The 21,722-nt window shown below is 35.1% G+C and overlaps 3 protein-coding genes across 3 annotated transcripts; 2 read left to right on the forward strand and 1 right to left on the reverse strand.

The window, feature by feature from the left end:
* Positions 1–4,209: 4,209 nt before the first annotated feature.
* On the forward strand, positions 4,210–4,893 carry LOC127081473 (E3 ubiquitin-protein ligase SDIR1-like). The gene has a single exon (XM_051021729.1). The coding sequence runs from the start codon at positions 4,210–4,212 to the stop codon at positions 4,891–4,893; it is 684 nt and encodes a 227-aa protein (XP_050877686.1).
* Positions 4,894–5,300: 407 nt separating this feature from the next.
* LOC127081474 (cation/H(+) antiporter 28) lies at positions 5,301–8,039 on the forward strand. The gene is made up of 4 exons (XM_051021730.1): positions 5,301–5,552; positions 5,640–6,638; positions 6,735–7,334; positions 7,410–8,039. Exons 1-4 carry the CDS (start codon positions 5,376–5,378, stop codon positions 8,037–8,039), a joined length of 2,406 nt encoding a protein of 801 aa, XP_050877687.1. The 5' UTR covers positions 5,301–5,375.
* An 898-nt stretch (positions 8,040–8,937) lies between these two features.
* Positions 8,938–16,736, reverse strand: LOC127085605 (DNA topoisomerase 2). The gene is made up of 19 exons (NM_001426904.1): positions 15,942–16,736; positions 14,843–15,135; positions 14,676–14,742; positions 14,317–14,587; positions 14,036–14,235; positions 13,664–13,873; positions 13,422–13,535; positions 13,223–13,333; positions 12,610–12,774; positions 12,176–12,517; positions 11,953–12,086; positions 11,497–11,845; positions 11,224–11,410; positions 11,086–11,135; positions 10,543–10,989; positions 10,293–10,461; positions 10,121–10,200; positions 9,974–10,052; positions 8,938–9,870 (listed from the first exon to the last, which is right to left on the reverse strand). Exons 1-19 carry the CDS (start codon positions 16,479–16,481, stop codon positions 9,230–9,232), a joined length of 4,449 nt encoding a protein of 1,482 aa, NP_001413833.1. The 5' UTR covers positions 16,482–16,736; the 3' UTR covers positions 8,938–9,229.
* Positions 16,737–21,722: the final 4,986 nt, after the last annotated feature.

The raw sequence follows: 21,722 nt of genomic DNA on the forward strand, positions 1-21,722 counted from the left end.
CACGTTGAGCCTATTCTTCCGTTTGACTCGTTGAAGCGTGAAGGTTACTTGCCGAAGAAATTTGTGGGAAACGGTTACATTTTGGAGTAATATAAATAGAGCCAAGGATCCAACCCTGCAGCGCTCGCCTCCTCTCGGATCTCTCTAAATTTTCCAGTTTTCGGAACTGCATTTATTTTACTGCCTTTTTAATTCTTTCAGCACTTTATTTCCCTAGCAATTTTTATTTCTTTTCTTTTCCAGTCATTCTTTAAAACATTCAATTAATTTTCTCACAATAGTTTCAACACCGGAAACTATTGTGTAATTTTTACTGGGTCTAACCTTACGTTAGATCATAGCATTTTATTCCTTCGCCTTTATTTTACTGTCTGATCGAAGATTGTGAAGAACAAATCCAACCGGCTTGTGGTGGAGTGTTCAAACATCGAAGTTAGAGAACAATCAAGATTTCTATAAATTTTACAGGTTCTTTAATTTATTGTTTTAATTTATATATGCTCTGCACTGTTATTTATTTATATTGTCTGTCTGATATGCCTGTATGTAAGCATAGTTATTGTTTAGGCTTGTTTAGCATGTCTGGCTAAATAAACTTAGATATCGTTATGTAAAGTAAGCGGAATGAAGGAATCAAAACTAAGTTGGTTAAAATTTATTTAAAAATACAATCACTCTTTTTATGGTCTCAATTTACAGAATTAATCCTAAAGTTTTTGTACGAGAGTAAAAGACATAAAGAAGTTAAAATCAACAGAACGAAAGTTTGAGCTTTTAACTGGACAGTGTAAATTGGACATTAATTTTAAATCAGGGTGAAAGCAATTTTTAGAGTTAATTAAATTCTAATCATTTTCAAAAAGTATTTTTAAAGGTTAAATGTGAGGACGAGAGTTAAGCATTTAAGTTTAATTATATAATCTAAGTCAACAGAGCGAGAGTTTGAGACAAGGGTGTTTAAATGGTTAGTATTTTCTTAAAAAGAGTTTCTATAGATTCTATTATTTTCAAAAAGTGATTTTGGACTTAACTAATTAGTGACAGCGCATGTTAATATAAAGTCATAGTCTATTCAATAGAGCGAGAGTTTGAGAAAAGGCTTTTAAATTAATAGTGTCTACTGAAAAGATTTATTTTAAAACTACGAAACCAACGAAGATTTGATTCCCTAATTACGACGAACTACATACCGATATCCGCTATATTTGATATTTAATCTAGATCTTATTTTAGTTTTACTTTTCCCCCTAATCATCAAAGTATCATTCGTCTTAGCTTTACGAAGTAACCTTAGAAAACAGTATATCGATTCATAAGTCCCTGTGGGATCGATATCTTTTAAAACTACGCGATAGAACTGTGCACTTGCAGTTAGTACCCCAATAGACTCATAAAGTCGTGATCAGTCACCGCCACCTTTCTGAATATGTTCAATATCTCTTTATCCTTATCTTCTTCATCCAACTTTTTTATTTTTCGCTACTCTTTCTGGGAAAGGAATTGGTGGTACATACTCTTTCTCTGGACTCTGAATAAAAAGACTCTGGACTCTGGACACCATAAAATTTTGAGCTAAAGTCATAATACAAAGAAGTGATAAATTTATAATCAACCTTTGGATATCCCAGTAAATGCTTCTGAAGTAAACAACCCAAATGTACTCTGATAAATTCAAGACTCATTTTCATTAGACTCTGAAGTCTATCCTCAAGGCTCTGAACTTTGTTCAAGCTTCAAAACATCTCATATATGAAGCCAATGATTTAGAGAAAATGAATTAATTAATTTTTAAAAGATAATACAAGTTGAGAAGAGAAATCAAAAGGGAAGATACGTTGATATTTCCAAGGAATGTACTATCAAACTGCTGTCAAATATTTTCTCTCCACTACCCGCGATTGATGGCTCAACCTCGTCCCAACTATTACAGTTGCGGATTTGAAGAAGTTTCCAATTATATCCTCCAATGGTATTATTCTTCATCTATATAAAGAGAACAAAGGAATTGTGAAAAGAAGAGCTTTTTGTGAAGAACTTGAATGTAGAACTTCATGTTGAAAGAATTTCAATAAGAGAAAATCAATATTGAAAAGAGAAAATAGAGAGAAACACTTAGAACTTCACTTCATATTTTATTAAGTGTGAAGTTTGTTTATCATTGTGTGTATCTTCTTATTTAAAAGAAACTTTGTAAACACAAATCTTGTATTTAATAGTTGTTAAATCTTGTATTTTGGACGACTTTATGCAAGTCTCTTCCTACGAGATTGGTGTTGTGTCATCTTGGTATTCTCTAAACGGATTTTTGTCTTAGATGCAATCAGGATGCTAAGACGACTCTACACTTCGTGAGAGACTATGAATATGCTACTCGCTTTTAGAAATCTATTGGTTTCTTGGACTCACTATTTTTCCAAGGAGATAGTTCATATGATTGGATTAGACATGGCATCGATGATGGCTCTATCTTTTTGACTGCTTGCTGGTGGTTGTTGCGTACTAGGAACAAATTTTATCTTGCTAATGAAGTGTTATTTTCCTATACTTTGAAACTCATCATAGTGAATTATGTTAATTTATTAGCTAAATTTTTTCTCAAGCATAATCTATCTCATTCAACGAGAACAATCACGTGGAATGCACATAAATGTAATAATATGATTTTGAACCGTAGCATTGGTAATCCTGATGTCTCGGGTTTTGGTATATTGATTCGAAATGTTGATGATGCTTGAGTTCACGCTTATGCGGATAATATTGGTTATTCCAACATCCTTCATGCTGAGTTGGTGGTGTTATATCACAGTTTGTGTATGGCCTGGGAACTTGACATCAAAGACTTGATGTGTTGTTGTGACTCCAACTCTGCTACCAAACTTATCTCAGAGTTTTGTATTCACTCTATCGCGATTCTCCACAACATTAAATAACTTCTCACGATAGAATGACAAGTTCAAATATTTTATACTCTTAAGGAAAGAAATGTTTGTGTTGACTATCTAGTAAAATATTGAGTTGCTAATGATTGCGACGTACCGGTCTTTTGTGGGGTTTCTTATAGGAATCAACAATCTCTTGCTAGTCGACGCTAGTGAAATTTTATTTTTTAAATAATTTCTTTTTTTTTCTTTTTCCACTTGTAACAAAAAATAAGAATTTTGAATGTAATTGTATGTATTAAAATTTCGAGTTCTTTTAAATTTAGAAATATAATATATGTTTGTTATATATTTTCATAATATATACCAATATATAATTAATCAGAAAATAGCTTCTTTTATTTTCAATAATCCTCATGTATTTATATATAGGTCAATTAAAAAAGATTAAGCTAGAACGATTCGAAAAGATATTCATCTAATTCTCTTTAATGAAAAAAGATTTTATTTGTTAATTTCTAATATTAACTTTCGTATTGAGGACTTTTTTTTAATAATAAAGATCACATTTTGATTTAAGTAGTTTCTCTATTTTATTAGTTTAAACTTTTTTAGATATTTCTAAATGCAGGAAAATTTTAAATTAATATTATTATTATAAAATAAAGAAATAGGATATTAAACATAATTTTTAATTCTATGAAATTATTTACTCTATATAGTAGTTGTGTGTATTAAATTTCGAATACTTATAAATTTAGAAATATATTATATTTCATATATATATTTCAACTGGATATTTTCATAATATATATATATATATATATATATATATATATATATATATATATATATATATATATATATATATATATATATATATATATATATATATATATATATATATATATATATATATATATATATATATATATATATATATATATCATATAATTAATGAGAAGATAGCATTATGATTTAATTGGATCAAGATTTTAAAAGAGAATTAAAGCTCTTAAAACAGATTTTTATTTATTTTCAAATATGATTTTTAAATTAGTTTTTAGTTTTTTAAAACCAAAATATTGTTTTCAAAAACAAAACAACTAGGCGGTTGAGATTTATACTTAGGTTATTGTTTTCACAGTCTCCTTAAATATTTACGGTTTTGTTGCAACAAAGTAATTGAAAAACCATTTGAAAATTTTCTGGTTTTCTCAATTGTTTCCTCTATTTTGCTTCTCATTCTAAAACAGCTTATCTTTCATATATATAGTTTCTTTTTGAATTCTCTCTTTGGTTTTTAAACACTTTTTTTTAGGATTCAACCATGGATGAATATCATTGTGATGTATATGAAAATCACTCTTCTGATTTTGATCTCTTCTCTCTTTGTCCCACCGATAGATATTTTAAGGTGGAATTTAATTGCACCAATATGTATGTTTTGAGTGCGAGGAGGTTTAGAACTACCAATGTTACAAAGTGTCACAATTTTTTAGATATAACAAAGGATCAAATGATTCAAAAACCAACCATTGTGTCATGGCTTCTTCGAATGGATATACCTCAAGATGCTTATGGGGTCGTAGTGGCGAAAATTTTAGAATGTTTAGACGATATGGTGAAAACGACTCATAAAAATTCTAGGGTTTTTTCTATTCGAGTTGATATTTGTATTACAAGAGCTAGCGAAGATGAAGATAGCGAAAGTGATGAAGATGGTGATGGAGATGGAGTTAATGCAAGTAACGAAAGTGGTGAAGATTACAATGACGAGGATGAGGATGGCGATGACAATGGCGATGAAGATATTGAGTTTGTTCCTGCGGCAAAGTGGTGTATTGAGAAATTGGAGAAAGTTGAAAAAGAAGGAAAATGTAGTATTTGTCTAGAAGATTTTAATGTTTGTCTTGTTATGCCATGTTCGCATATGTATCATTCAAAATGTATCAGTGATTGGTTGGAGATCAGTCATTTTTGTCCGTTATGTAGGTTTGAGTTGCCCATTTAAAAACGATTTGTTAGATTTTATCGACGGAGTTTCAATATTTTATGAAAACTTATGCTAAGTGATTCATATGAACTTTAGAATAATTTGTCTATGTTTTTTTATGAACCCTAGTTTGAATGTTAGGTTTGTGCGAATATATTTTTGTATAATTACATTTTTATTTAGAATATAAAGATAATTTTAATTTATATTGAAAATTAATGAAATTTGTGATTGATCCATTTTTTTCGGTTGAATGTTTTCCACACATAATCTCAAAACTTCACTTTCACCTTATAAGCTTTTTCTTAATCCTTGAAGTGCTCCACTATAGTCTCCTTAAAGAATGCTAAGAAACAACAACCATAGGATTTCACAAAAACATGTTTGTAACAAAAATGTTGTTCTTAGTAAGTGAAACTTCAAAGAAGAAGAAGATATGAAACAAGTTATAATCTAAGAAAAAGATTAATTGATTTTGGTTTTGGTTTTGGTTTGTCAAAATGCCTTTTGGCTTGCCAACGGTAACGTCACCTTTTCTATGTGGTGACAAGCTAGGCAATCTCATTCTTGGGTTAGCTAAAAACTTTTCTCTATTTATGGTCATGGTGATTTTGTGCAATGGTTTGCATTTCTTTCTTAAGTCTTATTCGCAGCCTCGAATCACTTCTCATATGATCGTAAGTTTCGAAATCTCGAATTCGGTTTATCGTACAACATTGTCGCATGCATGTTTTTGTAGTGATTATATGATTATATGAATGCAGGTAGGAGTAATCGTCGGAAACATAGGATTCGTGCGTGTTTTATTCGAGAAATTCAACTTGACTTTTGGATTTATAATTGATTTTGGGATGATGGCTTATATGTTTGCATTAGGGATAGAAATGGATCCATACATTCTGTTACAGAAACCATCAAGACATGTTAGGGTTGCGTGTTCGGGCGTTGGCATGACATTCTTATTAGCGATTTTAATATGTCCTTTAGTAATGTACTTTCCGAACATAGATAAAATAATAGAATTCTCCTTAGCTTTCTCGATCCTAATGTCGAGCACGGATTCGCCTGTGTTGACGCGTTTAATAACACAGCTCAAAATCGGAAAATCAGATATCGGGAAGCTTGTAATCGCGTCTGCAATGCACTCGGATTTCATGTGCTATTGTATACTTTCAATTTGTTACATATTTGGTCCACTACCTGATATTTGCAGTGATTTGCACCTTGAGTTTGATTCTAGAAAACGGATGAGAATGGGTTTCGCCGTCTTAGGAGAGGTGGTATTCACATTAGTAGTTTCGCCGTTTTTTATGAGTTGGGTTAATAATGAAAATCCGGATGGTAGACCTATGAAAGGTCCGCATTTGATACTTTCGATTGCGTTTGTGGTGTTAATGTGTTCTTCTTCGGTTTTAACCGGTTATACACCGATTTTAAGTGCTTTTATAGTTGGTGTTTGTTTTCCTAAGGAGGGTAGGGTTTCAAAATGGGTTGTTACCAAAATCAACTATTTGTTGAATACAATTTTCTTTTACATTTTTTTCTTGTGGGTTGGGTTTGAAGCAGATTTGAGGCAGTTTGAAGGAAGAAATGTTAACACATGGGTAAAAGTACTTATGCTTAATCTTGTGTCGATAATCGGAAAAATTTCGGGAGCACTTGTTTCGGGGGCAATACAAGGGTTTCGCTGGCCGGAAGCGACTTCAATAGGGTTGCTTCTTACTGCAAAGGGTCATTTGCATATCTACTTGGCTGTCAAAGTGGTAAAGTCTTATGCGTATTTCGAAAATGAATTTTTAAAAATTTACCGAATAATTGTTGTTGAGTGTAACGCAAGTCATTGAAATCGTGTTTTGCAGATGAGTTGTGGCAAAGCAACGACTGTGTCCACTGTGATTGGGATGATATTTGCAATCTTTTTCACGATTATATACATGCCATCAGTTGTAGCGCTTATCATAAAACGTGCAAAGAAAAGATCGCCTACTCATCGTTTAGCGCTTCAGTCGATCGATCCATCAAGCGAGCTACGGATTATGGTATGTGTTCATGGACCTCAAAATGTTCCTGCGTCCGTAAGCTTTGTGGAGATTACGAAAGGTGGAGCTGATCCGGGTATTCTAGTGTATGTCGCTGACATGATCGAACTAACGAACGAAATATCGGTGAATTTTGAGAAGGATGAAGGAGTTCACACAGCAACCGTGAAAGACAAAGAAGTAATGGAAATGAGAGAGAAAATAACAAACGCGTTCCAAGCGCATGTTTTAGATAACGGTGAAGGTATTACGTTGAAAAGAACGATGGCGTTATCGACGATTAATAATATGCCACAAGACATATGTGTTTTAGCAGAGGACTTGATGGTTGCGCTTGTCATATTACCGTTCCATCGGCTTCAACGTCAAGATCGAACATTGGATGGTGGTAATCAAGGGTTCAGATATGTTAATCGAAAGGTAATGTCTTAAAATACTATCGATATCTTATTCTCACACACAAATTTGACAAATGGATACTATTGTTTTGAACAGGTACTACGAAGCGCGCCTTGTTCTGTTGGGATTCTAGTAGATAGAGGTTTTGGATCGTTAGAACGTTTAACGAGATGTCAAGAATCGGAAAACGTGGCGGTAATATTCATAGGTGGGAAAGACGATAGAGAAGCACTTGCGTATACGAGCCGTGTCGCGCGACATCCAGGAGTAAATCTGACTGTGATAAGATTCCTAGTAGATACAACTGCAGAGTCGTCTAGATTAGTTGGATACAGAATCATCCTCCCGGATCAGGAGGAGGAAATGCAGTTGGATGATGAATGTTTTGCAGAGTTCTACGAGAAACATGTGATTGGAGGAAGAATTGCGTATACGGAGAAACATCTTGCAAATGCTTCCGAGACTTTCTCTATTCTCAAGTCATTTGAAGGGCAGTACTCGTTGGTTATTGTAGGACGAGAAGGAGGGGTGAACTCGATTTTAACAAGAGGGATGAATGATTGGCAGCAGTGTCCTGAACTTGGACCTATAGGCGATGTTCTTTCGGGACCGGATTTCGCAGTAACGCTTTCGGTTTTGATCATTCAACAACACAGACTTAAAGGAGAAATAGATGGATTAGATGAGGATTTTTCTGTCATGTCATATAATAATAATAAAGATTAGATAGCAGCCCTAAGAAAAAAAAAATAGAAAGATGGATATAGGTAGTGTAGAACTAGACACAACTGTATGTAGCATCAAGAAAAAAGAAAAATGGTGTGTGAATTTGCGATATATACAGGTAATGATTCAGAAATGTGTAAATGATACGTAATTCGCAATAGATAATCCGCTTCGCTGATTTGATATATACCGAGCCTCACACTTGATGCAAGTGTGTACCACAAGAATAACAAAAGCAATAACTTCAATGTCTTTCTTGGTAAGGTTCGTCTTGCGGAAACTTCATTTGTTCCATATGCGATGGGATCAGGAGATGATGTTTGTTGCTGCCGAACCCTTTGATGAACCTTTGATCCTTTCTGTTGAAAACCGTGTTGGTCCTAACAAGGACGAGACGGTAGGGGTGGCTGTTATTCCTTTGACTAAAGTTGATAAGCATGCTGATGATAGAATTATCCATATAACCTTGGAGAATCCATGTCATCTGCGAAGGATGGGGAACAAGGGAAGACAAATGATGTATTTTCTAGTTGGATTCACCCTAGTGTTTGTCTTGAGTCATTTTATTGTAGATGGGTTAGATGAAGATTTTTCTGTAATGTCATATAACAATAATATTAGAGATCAGATGGTAGCCCTAAGAAAAAAGTGTAGAAAGAAAGATGGATATAGATAGTGTAGAATTCGAGAAAAAAATATAGAAAGAAAGATGATTCAGAAAAGTAGAAATGATGCATGAAAAGCAAAAGAAAGAGTGGAAGTAAGTTGTTATCAGTAGAGAAGTAAAACTTGCAAAACCCATCGCATAAGTTACAAAAATGATGAGTTAGATTATGATGTGTTGGGTTAAAATTTTGAAATGGCATTAAATTGGACAGTGACACAGTAAAATGCAAATGCTTAAGTGTCAAATGGAATAGATATGAATCTATTAGGTTGAACAAGAAATGCTGCACTGGATCTAATTGATAATAAATAAATGGATATATAGATACAAGAAATTAATTCAGATGCAAATATCCATAAGGAATAGAATAACAGTAGCTAGAGTCAGTAATCAGATTCTTACATTCAAACTAAAGAGTTAGGAGTTATCAAATAAGAAATGCAAATCTGCAAGACACAGATCAGTATTTTACAGAACAGTAACAGCACCAATTTAGTTTCAAGAATGAAATTAAGAGAATTGTCTAGTCATCATCTTCTTCAAAATCTGACAATTCCGCATCCTCATCAGAATCCTCTTCACTCTCAGATTCACTCAATGCATATTTCATTTGAGTACGGTTTGCCCTCTGAGGTCTTGCCCTGGCTGGCTGTGGTGCAATCTCAACCACCTCGTCCTCCGAAAGAGGAGTGTTAGAAGCAGAACCTGCAGACAAATCTGCAATTGGACTTATATCCTTAGCAGCAGCCCTGCCCAGTATAGAACCACTTTTTTTGTTAAATGGAGACTCCCTCATCTTCCTCACTTTCTTCTCTGGGGAAGTACCTGTACCTTCAGCTGGCTGCAACATATCAGTTAATAATTTTTGACCAGCCGATTGTTTAGTGCCTACACTTCTTTTCTTAGGGGCTGCGGGTGCCTTTGCTGGAGCCTTTGCAGGTGCCTTCTTGGCATTCTGAGCAGCAGGCTTTCTCCCTCCCTTCTTAACTGGTGCAGCCTTCTGTTGTACCTCTTCGAAGTCGTCATCGTCATCATCGACATCATTAACTTCATTATCACTATCTGATTCCAACACTATGGTACTCGACTTCTTTTTTGCCCCTCCCCTTTTGTTATTCTGTTTCTTCCCAGCAGCCTTCTGTTGCACTTCTTCACTTTCCATCGCTATGGAAGAAAACAGCAAGTTCAGTACTCAGCATGTGTAACATTATACACTACATTGGAAGATTCATAACATATTTAACTACTTCAGCCCAAAAATATTTACCTTGTGACTTTTCGCCAGATGATTCAATGTTATATGCAGCTAGGCGTTCTTGAAGAGATTGAATATCATCTTCAGGTTCCTGATGCATATTACAAAAATGTAAGGACTTAAACATGATTCAGTGCAAAAAATCAGCAATTGGCATACCTTTTGGATATTCTTCTTAGGAGCTGCTCGTCCTTTTGGTTTTGCAACCTCAGCTGGTTTTGCAGCTTCAACAGCATTCTCTGATGATGCAAATTCAGAAAGTTCATACCCAACTTGAATATTACACATTACACATGATATTAAGAAAAAAAATGATAGAACTCAAGCTTACCAATTTCCATTGAAGAATTATCATTCTCTGGCTCAACACTTTTGGCCTTCTTAGTATTCTTTCGTGGTTGCGGCGGCTTCTTTGAAGGTTTTGAAGCAAAACCATTTGCTTTTTTACTTCCTTGGCTTGCTCTCTTCCGATCATCCTCTGCGTCTTTGAGATCTAGCTCCTGAAATAGGCAACACAATGATTAAATATAGATCTTCATTGATTCAAATACAACTAAACAAATTCTGCAATGATCTCTCACATCAAGTTTCTTTTCAAACTCATCTAGATCCTTCAACCACAGTGACGTTGTTGGTGTTCCAGACAAAATTTCGTACTCCTTTTCCTTTTCAGTTTTTTCATCAAGCAACTTTTGCACACTTTCAAGAGTCAAAGTTCCAATAGGTAAGGATAAAAGATACTCATAGTCACCCCATGTTGCTCCTTCAACACTGACACTCTGAGATGCAGTTTCCGGCTCAGCATCTTCCTGCTCTTCTGAATCATCATCATTTGCCCCTGCAACTTGTGGTTTTGTAGATTTACCTTTCCTGGGCATGGGAGTAAAACCTTTCTCCTTCAGCTCAATCAACAACTCAGCTTTTTTCCGGTTGCTCACAATAATTTCTCCATTCACAACCCCTAATATAAACCTGACCTTGTTATCCAAAATCAACAATAGTCGATTAAGATTGCCCAATATATATTCCTGCATGCATGCACAACTTGCATATCAGTTCATATTAAATAGTTACAGAATATAAAAAGAAAAACCAATGCACAACTCACACCCATCAAAACCCACCTTTCTCTTCTCATAATAGTCTAGCCGAAGTGGAAAGAACTCTTCAAGAACTGCAAGAAAAATGGAACAAAACAGTTAGTATGAAAAACGTTGTAGACATTGTGATTCAAAACAATTATGTATTGTGAAGTTTTATACTTTGTTCTGGAGTGTCAAATTTCTTAATTTTTCCCTCTGCATCGAAAAGGTGCATGTTGCTTGTGCTAATAGTGCTAGTCAATTTGAATTTCTTGAATAATCCTTCTTGCAGGATTGTAGCTATCTTTTCTGGCTTCATCTTGATTTCAATGTCTACAATTGCATCATCCCCATTTTGCCTAAAATCCTGCAAACAAACATAAATTCAAATGAAAAGAGAGACACAAATTAACTATTTGTGCTTATGGTGAGTAAATGCCTAGGCTATGTTACCTCAATGAGAGGATCCTTGACATTAGGCGCCCCATCAGTTATGGATTCAAGAAACTGCTTATAATCTTGAGTCCACTTACGTATAGGAAGCTCTGTGATTCTGAATGTTTGTTCATCTATTTCAGTCACAGTTCCATTGACTATATAGCCACCTTCTTTGGCGCTTTTCTCAATAGTACCTCTGAATCCTTTGTACCATGGATCCATCGGCACTAATTCCTCACCATTCAACAATCGTCTAACATTGGCAATAATTTCCCGTGGATTATAGTTGGGAATGTAAGAACTCCAACCTGTCCCAATCCCCTCACTTCCATTGACAAGAACCAAAGGTATAATTGGCATGTACCTGTGGTGACAAGCAAAAATCTAATTAATTCAACACATATGGTGTTACTTAATTGTCACTAATCACAAACAAAAATAGCCTTTAGAAAGAAAGGATAAAACAAATACCAATTTGGTTCAATGGACTTCCCATCCTCATTCAAATATTCAAGAAGCTTATCATCATGCTCATGGAAGAGGCATCGAGTAACAGGACTTAGCTCAGTGTAGATGTATCTAGCACTTGCATGGTCTTTACCACCCTGAAAAAGTAAATTACAGTAAGTACAGATTTTAAACTTTTAACATGGTGAATACTGCAGCAGAGGCTTATTCTGCAGGTTCGCCTCACCAAGTTACGAGTACCAAATTGACCATTTGGTTTGAGAAGATTGATGTTGTTGCTGCCTACAAAATCCTGTGCCATTCCAATAATTGTGCTAGCAAGACTTTGCTCTCCATGGTGGTAAGCAGAGTGCTCAGACACATAACCAATAAACTGGGCAACTTTAATTTCTTTGTACAACTTTTTCTTAAATGAACCAAAAAGAATCTTCCTTTGACCAGGTTTAAGGCCATCAACCATAGAGGGAATGGACCTCTGAAGATCTGCCCTTGAGAACAATATAAGCTCTTTGTTAACGAAATCCTTGTAGTTTATAAGTTTGGCTTCATGATCACGACAAGTTCCAGGCTGCAACAACAGACAACAATAAATCTTATGTTAACTATACACCCTAGAAGAATAAGCTTTTAGCTAGCAGATTCACAGATTGGTAATCATACCTCAAAATTACGCATCCAAATCTTCCTATCTTCAGCTTTTTTCTTGCTAAATGCCAGCTCAATTGCATTTCCATCAAGTTCATCATCCCAGATGAAATCCTTTCTGTGCTTACCAAGATCACTAAAGTACTCTCTCCCTTCTTGGGGAGTACTTGTACCCAACCCCTAAAACAAACACCAAAACACATCAGTTGGTTGATTCAGTGAATTTAACGCTAGTTGTTGCAACAAACTTAACAAAAATTAATTTCAGAAATTGTAAAACATAGTATATTGTGTGAATATAGTTTTACTGAAACATGTATATGTTGTGCCATTATTCATTTGGGGGACATATGGTTCATCCAAAACAAAATGCTGTGTCATTCATTTGGAGGTACCTTTACCGCATCAAAAACAAAATGTCGTCATTGAAATATTATGTTTCTTTCACCAAAAATAATATAGTTATCAAAACAAAATTGAGAAATTTTTGAAGTTATCTAACATTTCTGACAACAACGCTTCTTGGACACTAGTTGTTCATGCTCTGTAGCTATATATGCAGATATAGTGGTATATTAATATTATAAGCTTAAAATTATGATGTTTCTCACTGCTTACAACAACAAACCTTATAGTACTTTATCTTCCAACTAGTTGCACTGTTCCCCAATCTTTCTTTCCATGCTTCATATTCCGGCATGGAATAAAATGATGTAATTGTCTTGTTCGGATGAGAAGCCTGTAGAGAAAGTAGATGTGATATTCAGAGCGGGTGTTATATTCAACAGACTGTATAGTTCAGAAATTTTAATTACCAATATACTAACCCTTATAATGGGAGTAGTAAACTCCACCAAGAAAGATGGAACCTTAAGCAACGACGGCCAGAAGGAATGAATGAAATTAATCAGAAGCCCTTTGATATGTGAGCCATCATGATCCTGAATTACATAAAGTAGAACTATTATAACCCCGTTGATTACAAAATCTTAGCACACTCATCATATTCTACTGAAACTGAATATAAAAGTCAAAAGATAATTAAACTAAGATCTTAGGTAACTCTCACCTGATCAGCCATAATCATCAAGTGACCATATCTCAAAGACTTCACATTAGTGTACTCTTTGTTTTGCTGCAATCCCAGAATCTTTTTTATATTCTGAATTTCTTCATTGTCCATTATTTGTTTACTGCTAGCTTCTCGCACATTCAGCAATTTACCTCTCAGTGGAAACACACCATAGTGGTCTCGACCCACCACAGAAAGCCCAGCCATCTTGTACATCAAAAGAAAAAAAAAATTATAAATATTGGGGACTTAGAATGATTGACTTAATTAAATGATTATATGCTAGCTTCTACCTTTTTTTGTATACGCTAAAAATTTAATTAGACTCATTTATATCGGCCTAAACAGTAGACATAGACAACCACTTACAGCAAGTGCCTTGGCAGAATCTCCCTCTGTCAATATCAAAGTACATTTCTCAGAGTTCCTTCCGCCAGCTTCATTGGCATCCTCAAGCTTTACAATCCCACGGAGCCTTTGGGTCTTAGTTCCATCTGTTTTCTTCAAATCCTTACTCTGTTTAAAATCTGCCCATGACAGTAGGGTATCCACTATTCCAGATTTTTCAACTGCATAGATAAACAATATGTGAGTGTAAAACAGGATTTCCTCAAATTGGTCACATTACAAATAAACGAAGTACTACTAACCATCCTTCAACATTGATTCTGGAACATCACATTTAGAACCAAAACTAGCTTGTCTAGTTGTTAGTGTCTCTTTAGTTTGGGAGTCAAAAGCAGGGTTGTCAATCAAAGAATTGACAAAAACCCACAAATGATTCTTTACTGTGTGAGCTTTCACATTTGCATCCTTCTTTTTCTTATTCACTTTGTTCATTATATAGGTAGTAATCTGATTGGTGATGTAATCAACATGTGTCCCACCCTTGATTGTAGCAATGGAGTTAACAAAGCTGACCTGTTAAAAATACAAATTAAAGTGTGCAAGACAAGAAATTAATATCAATGAACCTAAAGTTACTATGCTTTAGAAGTTCACTACTCACCTGTTGAAATTGCCCATCACTTAGACTTATGCAGATCTCCCACCTGTCACCTACTTTGGCATGAATCCTAATAACAACAACCAAATCAAGTTATAAAACATTAATAATGAAAACACAACCATGCACACATATTGCACTCAAACAAATATCTATCTATAGAAATTAACCTTGGCAGAGGCATAGGTTTGGACTTCTCAGCACATTTCAGGAAGAGATCAGCATAATCACGGAACGACTTAAAACGGATCAAGGTACCATTGAGTTCAACCTTAACAGTCTTTCCGAAACACCCAGCCATATCCAGGACACGCTTTTTCATCAAAGCAACTACATCCTCTTCAAGATAGGCCATTTTGAACTTCTCCAAGTCAGGCTTAAAGGTCACCTTGGTCCAGTTCTCACTAGCTTTGCATTTGGTTATCACTGGCTCACACTTCGTCCCCATATTATTAGAGAACACCTTCATAACACAAGAAAATCAACCCAATCATCAATAGCCATATAAATAAACTGCAAACAGCTTTCATATAAACATAACAGTATCCTAAATGCACAATTAATATACCTAAATTTAAATATAAACTGCACCAATTCGACATTGTATGTGCCAAAGTGGAGTCACCAATTGAGCATATACCAAATTATCATCAAATTAACAAAAACTACAATTCATTACAGCAAACACTAAAACCCTAGCAGAATCAGAAATCAACAAATTCAACTTCAGTTCACCACAGCAACATTTAAAAACCCGAAAACCCTAGCAGAATCAGAAATCAACAAATTCATCTTCAGTTCACCACAGCAACATTTAAAAACCCTAGCAGAATCAGTAATCAACAGATTCAACTTCGGTTCACCACAGCAACATTTAAAAACCCTAGCAGAATCAGAAATCAACAAATTCAACTTCAGTTCACCACAGCAACATTTAAAAACCCGAAAACCCTAGCAGAATCAGAAATCAACAAATTCATCTTCAGTTCACCACAGCAACATTTAAAAACCCTAGCAGAATCAGTAATCAACAGATTCAACTTCGGTTCACCACAGCAACATTTAAAAACCCTAGCAGAATCAGAAATCAACAAATTCAACTTCAGTTCACCACAGCAACATTTAAAACTCCTAAAACCCTAACAGATCCAAAATCACCAAAGATTAACAAATCGAAAGCCAAAATCCACCACAGAAATCAACAAACAAATCAATGAAATCATCAACAAAGAAGTAAAAAAAAAACTCAAACAATAAACAAATTACTACCTGCTTATACTTCTTCAGACGACGACCATCAGCAGTCTCAATGATAAACTCAGTGGAAAAAATATTCGTGAGCTTAGCACCATAACCATTCCGTCCACCAGTAGTTTTCTTCACATTATCATCATAGTTACTACTAGTAAGAAGGTGACCGAAGATCAACTCAGGAACATAAACCTTCTCCTCCTGATGAATCTCAACCGGAACACCGTCTCCGTTGTTGTAAACAGAAACCGTGTTCGCTTCCGGATCTATCGTAACCTTCAACGAATCCATAGACGGATCTCTCTGTTTGTTATCGGCCGCGTTAACGAGGATCTCGTCGAATATCTTGTAGAGTCCAGGAACATACGAAACGGCACGGTGAACCATTTCATCGTTTTCGTAAACCCAGAGATTTTGAGTGTGTTTTTCAATTGAACCGACGTAGGTATCCGGACGGAGGAGAATGTGTTCGAGCTGTGTTTTCTTTTGGTACATTTCTTCGATTGTTTTCGAAGGAATGTTAGCGGCGTTGCTGGTTTGGAGAGGACGTTTTTCCATGGTGGTTGGTGGTGGTTGACACGGAGGTTGTGTCGTCTGAGATTTAGATTTTTTGAGAGAAATGAGAGAAAGTGAGAAATGAGAGAGAGTGTAGTGAAGTGAAGTGTTGATTTAAAGATTTGAAATAAAGGGTGGAAATGGAAGAAGAATCTAACGGTTGTTTTTGAGTTTGAAATTTGAGATGAAGGTTAGGAGCGGGAGTTTGAAATTTGAATGAGAGTTAGGGAACTTTGGTAGGATTCGGGTACGGATACGGATTCCAGTTTTGGGTTTCTCTATCCGTTTCGCTGATTTGGTTTTAAGTTGAAAGAAAGAGATAGGAAAGTGAGGCTACGGGTTTGGGTCGGGTTATGTAATGGATGCGGGTGCGGGTGCTTATTTGAGCCGTACACGTCACGTGTTGGTCAAAAGAAGATTGTCTAGTGTACTGTGGGTTTAGTACTGTGGATTTGTGCCGAATTCAATGAGAGTCACCATTTTGTTTATAAAAAACTATTTTTCAAACTTTTATTTATATTATATTCTAGTACTTCATCCGTTCCTTTTTAAGTGTTTTTTAACTTTTTACACATACCAAAAAAGTTAATCATTATTGTTACTTTTTAAATAATAATTCTCATTTTACCTATAATACCCTTAATAATATCCTACATTCATTTTACTTTTTCTCTCTATAATAATTGCATAGGGGTAATTTTGACAAAAGTGCATTTAATATTACCTTGAATTTTGTAAGTGACAATTAAAAAGAAACAAAAATTTAACAAGAAAGTGACACTTAAAAAGGAACGGAGGGAGTATTGAACAAGTTAGTTTTTCAAATAAATTCGTTAAAAATAATAATGGGTGTGGTATTTAAATTTTTAGATAATTCATGTAGATATATTTATTTTCATCAATTCCATTTCTCCTTTTACTTTTTATTTATTTGGATCAAATTTTTTCAAATTCAAAAATTTAAGTATTTAATTTTGCTTGCAACAATGCTTGAACATGTTTAGATCTAATTGTGAAATAAAAGTTGTGATTCACATTGTCATGTATAAAAAATATAATGTAGAAGTTAATTGGTTTGTATTATAACTAGAAATGGTAAATATGAAGATATAAAGTTGGCTGGAACGGTGGAGAGTGTTTTTTATACACTGGAATGAGGTGGACCTATAAGGTTGGTACTATAACGTCCAAGTTAGAGAGATGTAAGAAAAGTGGTAATGCGAGTAATTGTGAGAACATACTTGTGATCAACGCGTAGTTGACTATATATTGAGGATGGTTGAAATCGCCTAATGTCTCACCATGTTCTTCTTCTTCATCTTATTTTATTATTAGGGGGGTAGAGTATACTCTCTTCATATGTGAGGGTGCGTTAATTACTGAATTTTTTTTCATATGTATTTTTTCTAGTTTACCACATCTCTAAGAGATGTCATTATCAAAAATGAAAACAAAGTAAAATTAATAAAACAATATGAATTCAAGTTGTGAAAGTTCGTCTGATCTTACGTGTAGTATTTTTAATATTGTATTTGATCAGTTGTATGTAACTTAAACAAGAGTAAGTCTTGAAGTATTAAGGTGTTGCACACACCCACACAAATTGTTCTAACTCTTCATCTATTTTTAATTTCTTCGAAAAACCAAACATGGCAAGTGCTTAATCGATTTAGAAGTAATTCAGAACAATTAGGAAAGTTAAACTTGTTCTAACCAATAATGGTGAGTTTGCTTCCTAATTGATTAAGGGATGAACCTATTTAGGGTTTCCTTTCCTAACGTAGTCTAACTGATTAGACTGGTGTTTCTAATTGATTAACGGGCAGTTAGGCCCATGAATTATTGCCTTTTGAGCTAAATTATTTCCTATATAAAGTAGTGTTTTGCTCACTTCTAAAGAATCAATTTTTTGAACTATCTGCTACATTATCTCACTCATTTTACTTCTGAAATTAGTTTTATTCACTAGAAATGACGTCAGTGTTGACAGAATGAAAAACTATATTTGAGAGTTGCGCATTTTGGTTAATATGCTGAATTTTTTTACTCAATAGCTTGGTTCTCTTATGCACCTGTAATTGATTGAAGGTTGCAAATTAAACATGTAAAAATCTTAGTGTAAAGAAGGTTGTTGGGTTGAACTTGTGTAAAAGCTCAAGTTGTTGATAGTGGAAATTTTATGAGAAAATTCTTGGGGACTAAAGTTGGTCGTGTGGTTTAAGGTCAAATTAGGATAATTTCTAGTGTGATTTATCAAAACTTTATCTCTTTATTTTTTTCTTTTATCGTTCCCGCTGTTTAATCTCTGATTTGACCCTCTTCTTAAAACTAATTATTTTCTAAAAAGTTTTTGAAAACTAGATATCTCAATTCACCCTCCCCTTTCTCTTGTGTTTCGAGTTGCTTGCTCAACATATGGTGTTACTCGTGTGTTCATCCCTAGGAAATTCAACCTCGAGCAATTGTTGAGGATTTATGTTATGGTCACTAGGCTATTAGCCACAACATTGGCCCACTGGGGTATTTCAACATTTGTTAGGTTATTGAAGAAAGGTGGAACTTGTGGTTACCATATGGTGGTTTGATCATTATATAGCTGAAAAAATTAGCTGAAAAATAAATAGCATACCTGATTAAACTACGCGAAACGTAGATTAATAAAGATGATGTGTGGAAGCTTGGTATTAAAAAATTCCGTCCACTGATTTGACGCACATTCGTCGATTAATTCAACCGGTTTGCCTATAGATCCGAAAAATTATTTCGACTGATATTCTAGGCACTATGCGGTATGGAATGCATGGTATGCTATGTAGAGATGTGATAACTATGATGAATGTACGGAATCGTGATTTATGGTCAAAACAGGGTGTGACAGACATTATGCCCAAGGCGGTTGTGCTATGCACGATTGCGTTATGCCTGGTTGTAGCGCTGCTGCGCTAAGCCCCAAAATGTGGAGCTAAGCAAGCAGTCCATAAATTGCACCCATATTCCCGAATCATGGATTAACAAGCATCCATCATAAGGAATCATGCATTAGTAAGCAGGTTTGAATAAAATATTGAATGTTGGAACATGAATCTCATGGAAACAAACTCCTTGAACCCAAAAAATGTTTTCCGAAAAAAAAACTTGCCAAGAGTCACACGAAGATATACCAAAGAGTACTGTAACACCCTTCTACCCCAACGACATGTTTAAATAATTATCAGAGTACAACATGTAGAAGAGTTTACATTTCTTACAACATATCAAATATCACATCACAGCATATTAATTTATTATTTATTTCATCAAAACTTCGCTGCGGACAACAACACAATTATTGCATTCATCGTATAACAACTCATAAAAATGTATCAACATCATCTCAACGAAACATCTCAACATAGTAATCCTCATAAACAACGTAAATAAAAATATAATTATCTATCGAATCCCATAACCCCGGTGTCACATGACCAGAGCATTTGACTCAACTCCGTAGAATAACTCTACACTCATTCTTCACACCTCAACAAAAGCTACTCCTCTTTATCTGCACATTGCTCATCATAGATGAACATAAACACATGCAGAAGGGGTGAGAATTACATTATTAAATAATAATATAACGACAGAAATATAAACATAAATATATTCCACATATACCAACATCGCTCATCATACTCATCACATCAACATACTCATGAACATCAACAAACAACATATCAGATGCAATGCACACACCCATGCATGACTCAACACGACTCGGTATACCCATTTTGTGACCACTACAGGATCACCACTCCCAGATTCACCACCATAGAATCCGAGTCCCCCGTAAGGAACCAAGCCTCTCAATAAGCCCGGAGTCAACAACATCATTGGAACTCAGTCCGTTCATCACTAGGCATCGGCCTTTCATGAATGCATGCACACCAAACATGCATCATAATCAACATCGCAACAACAACATCATGCAGTCATGTTATCTTCATCATTAATAGCATGACATACAACTCAACAACAACAACAGCATTACAACTTAACACATGGATTCATCACCATTAACCACGATAGGCCAAATCACAGTTTCAACATAAAAATTAGCCATTTTTCAATACTGGAACAGTGTTAACCGGTTAACGCCATAGGTTAACCGGTTAACGCAGGAAAAATACACATACAGGCAAAACGCAACAGTGTTAACCGGTTAACGCTATAGGTTAACCGGTTAACGCAGGCAAAACACAACATTTTCACAATATACAACAGTGTTAACCGGTTAACACCCTGGGTTAACCGGTTAACGCAGACAAAACAGCAGTTCCTGCGCTAACACAAGGCAGAATGCAGAGTTCTCCGCATTTTCCGCGGTTGGAGGACTTCCGGACCTCCGATTCAATTTCCGTAAAAAGCTACGCGTTCGGGAAGACGCGACTCACACAACTACGGATTTAATTTCAGCTTAATTCGACTTATTCATCATAGTGCTAAACGGCGATAAACCCCAACTTCCCCAATCTCCCTAAAATCCCCAAAATCAATCAACAATCTAACACAGATCACGAAATTGCTCGCATATTATCATTTAATAAGGTTCAGACCCCTTACCTGAGATAATTCGGCAACTCAAAGCTTCAGCTTTTCCGTTCTTCAACCCTTGCTCTACAGCTTCTCCCTTCTCTGCAGCTTCTCAACTTTCACGTAACTCTTCTGTTCCAAAAAATGAGAAACTTTTCTCTTATCCCAACTTATATATTTTCCAATAATTATTATTCCAAATAATAATAATAATAAAAATAATCCAATAATCCCATTTTATTTAATTAAATTAATAAAATAATATTATTAACTTAATAAAATAATTCTCTTATTTTATTCGGGGTGTTACAACTCTCCCCCACTAAAAGAGTTTTCGTCCTCGAAAACATACCTCAAGCAAATAGAGCCGGATATGACTCCTTCATCTGATCTTCACGCTCCCAAGTCAAGCTCTCACCAGCTGGACCTCCCCAAACAACCTTCACTAGAGCAATCCTCTTACCTCTCAGGGTCTTCTCTTCTCGGTCATCTATCCGAATTGGCAACACCTCAACGGTCAAATTATCCCTCACCTGGATATCATCCAACTGAACAACATGCGAAGGATCCGCAATATATTTTCTCAACTGAGATACATGAAACACATCATGCAGGTTAGAAAGCGACGGCGGTAAAGCTATCCGATACGCCACTTCCCCAACCCTCTTCAAAATC

The sequence above is a fragment of the Lathyrus oleraceus genome, chromosome 5 (assembly GCF_024323335.1).
Source record: "Lathyrus oleraceus cultivar Zhongwan6 chromosome 5, CAAS_Psat_ZW6_1.0, whole genome shotgun sequence".
NCBI lineage: Eukaryota > Viridiplantae > Streptophyta > Magnoliopsida > Fabales > Fabaceae > Lathyrus > Lathyrus oleraceus.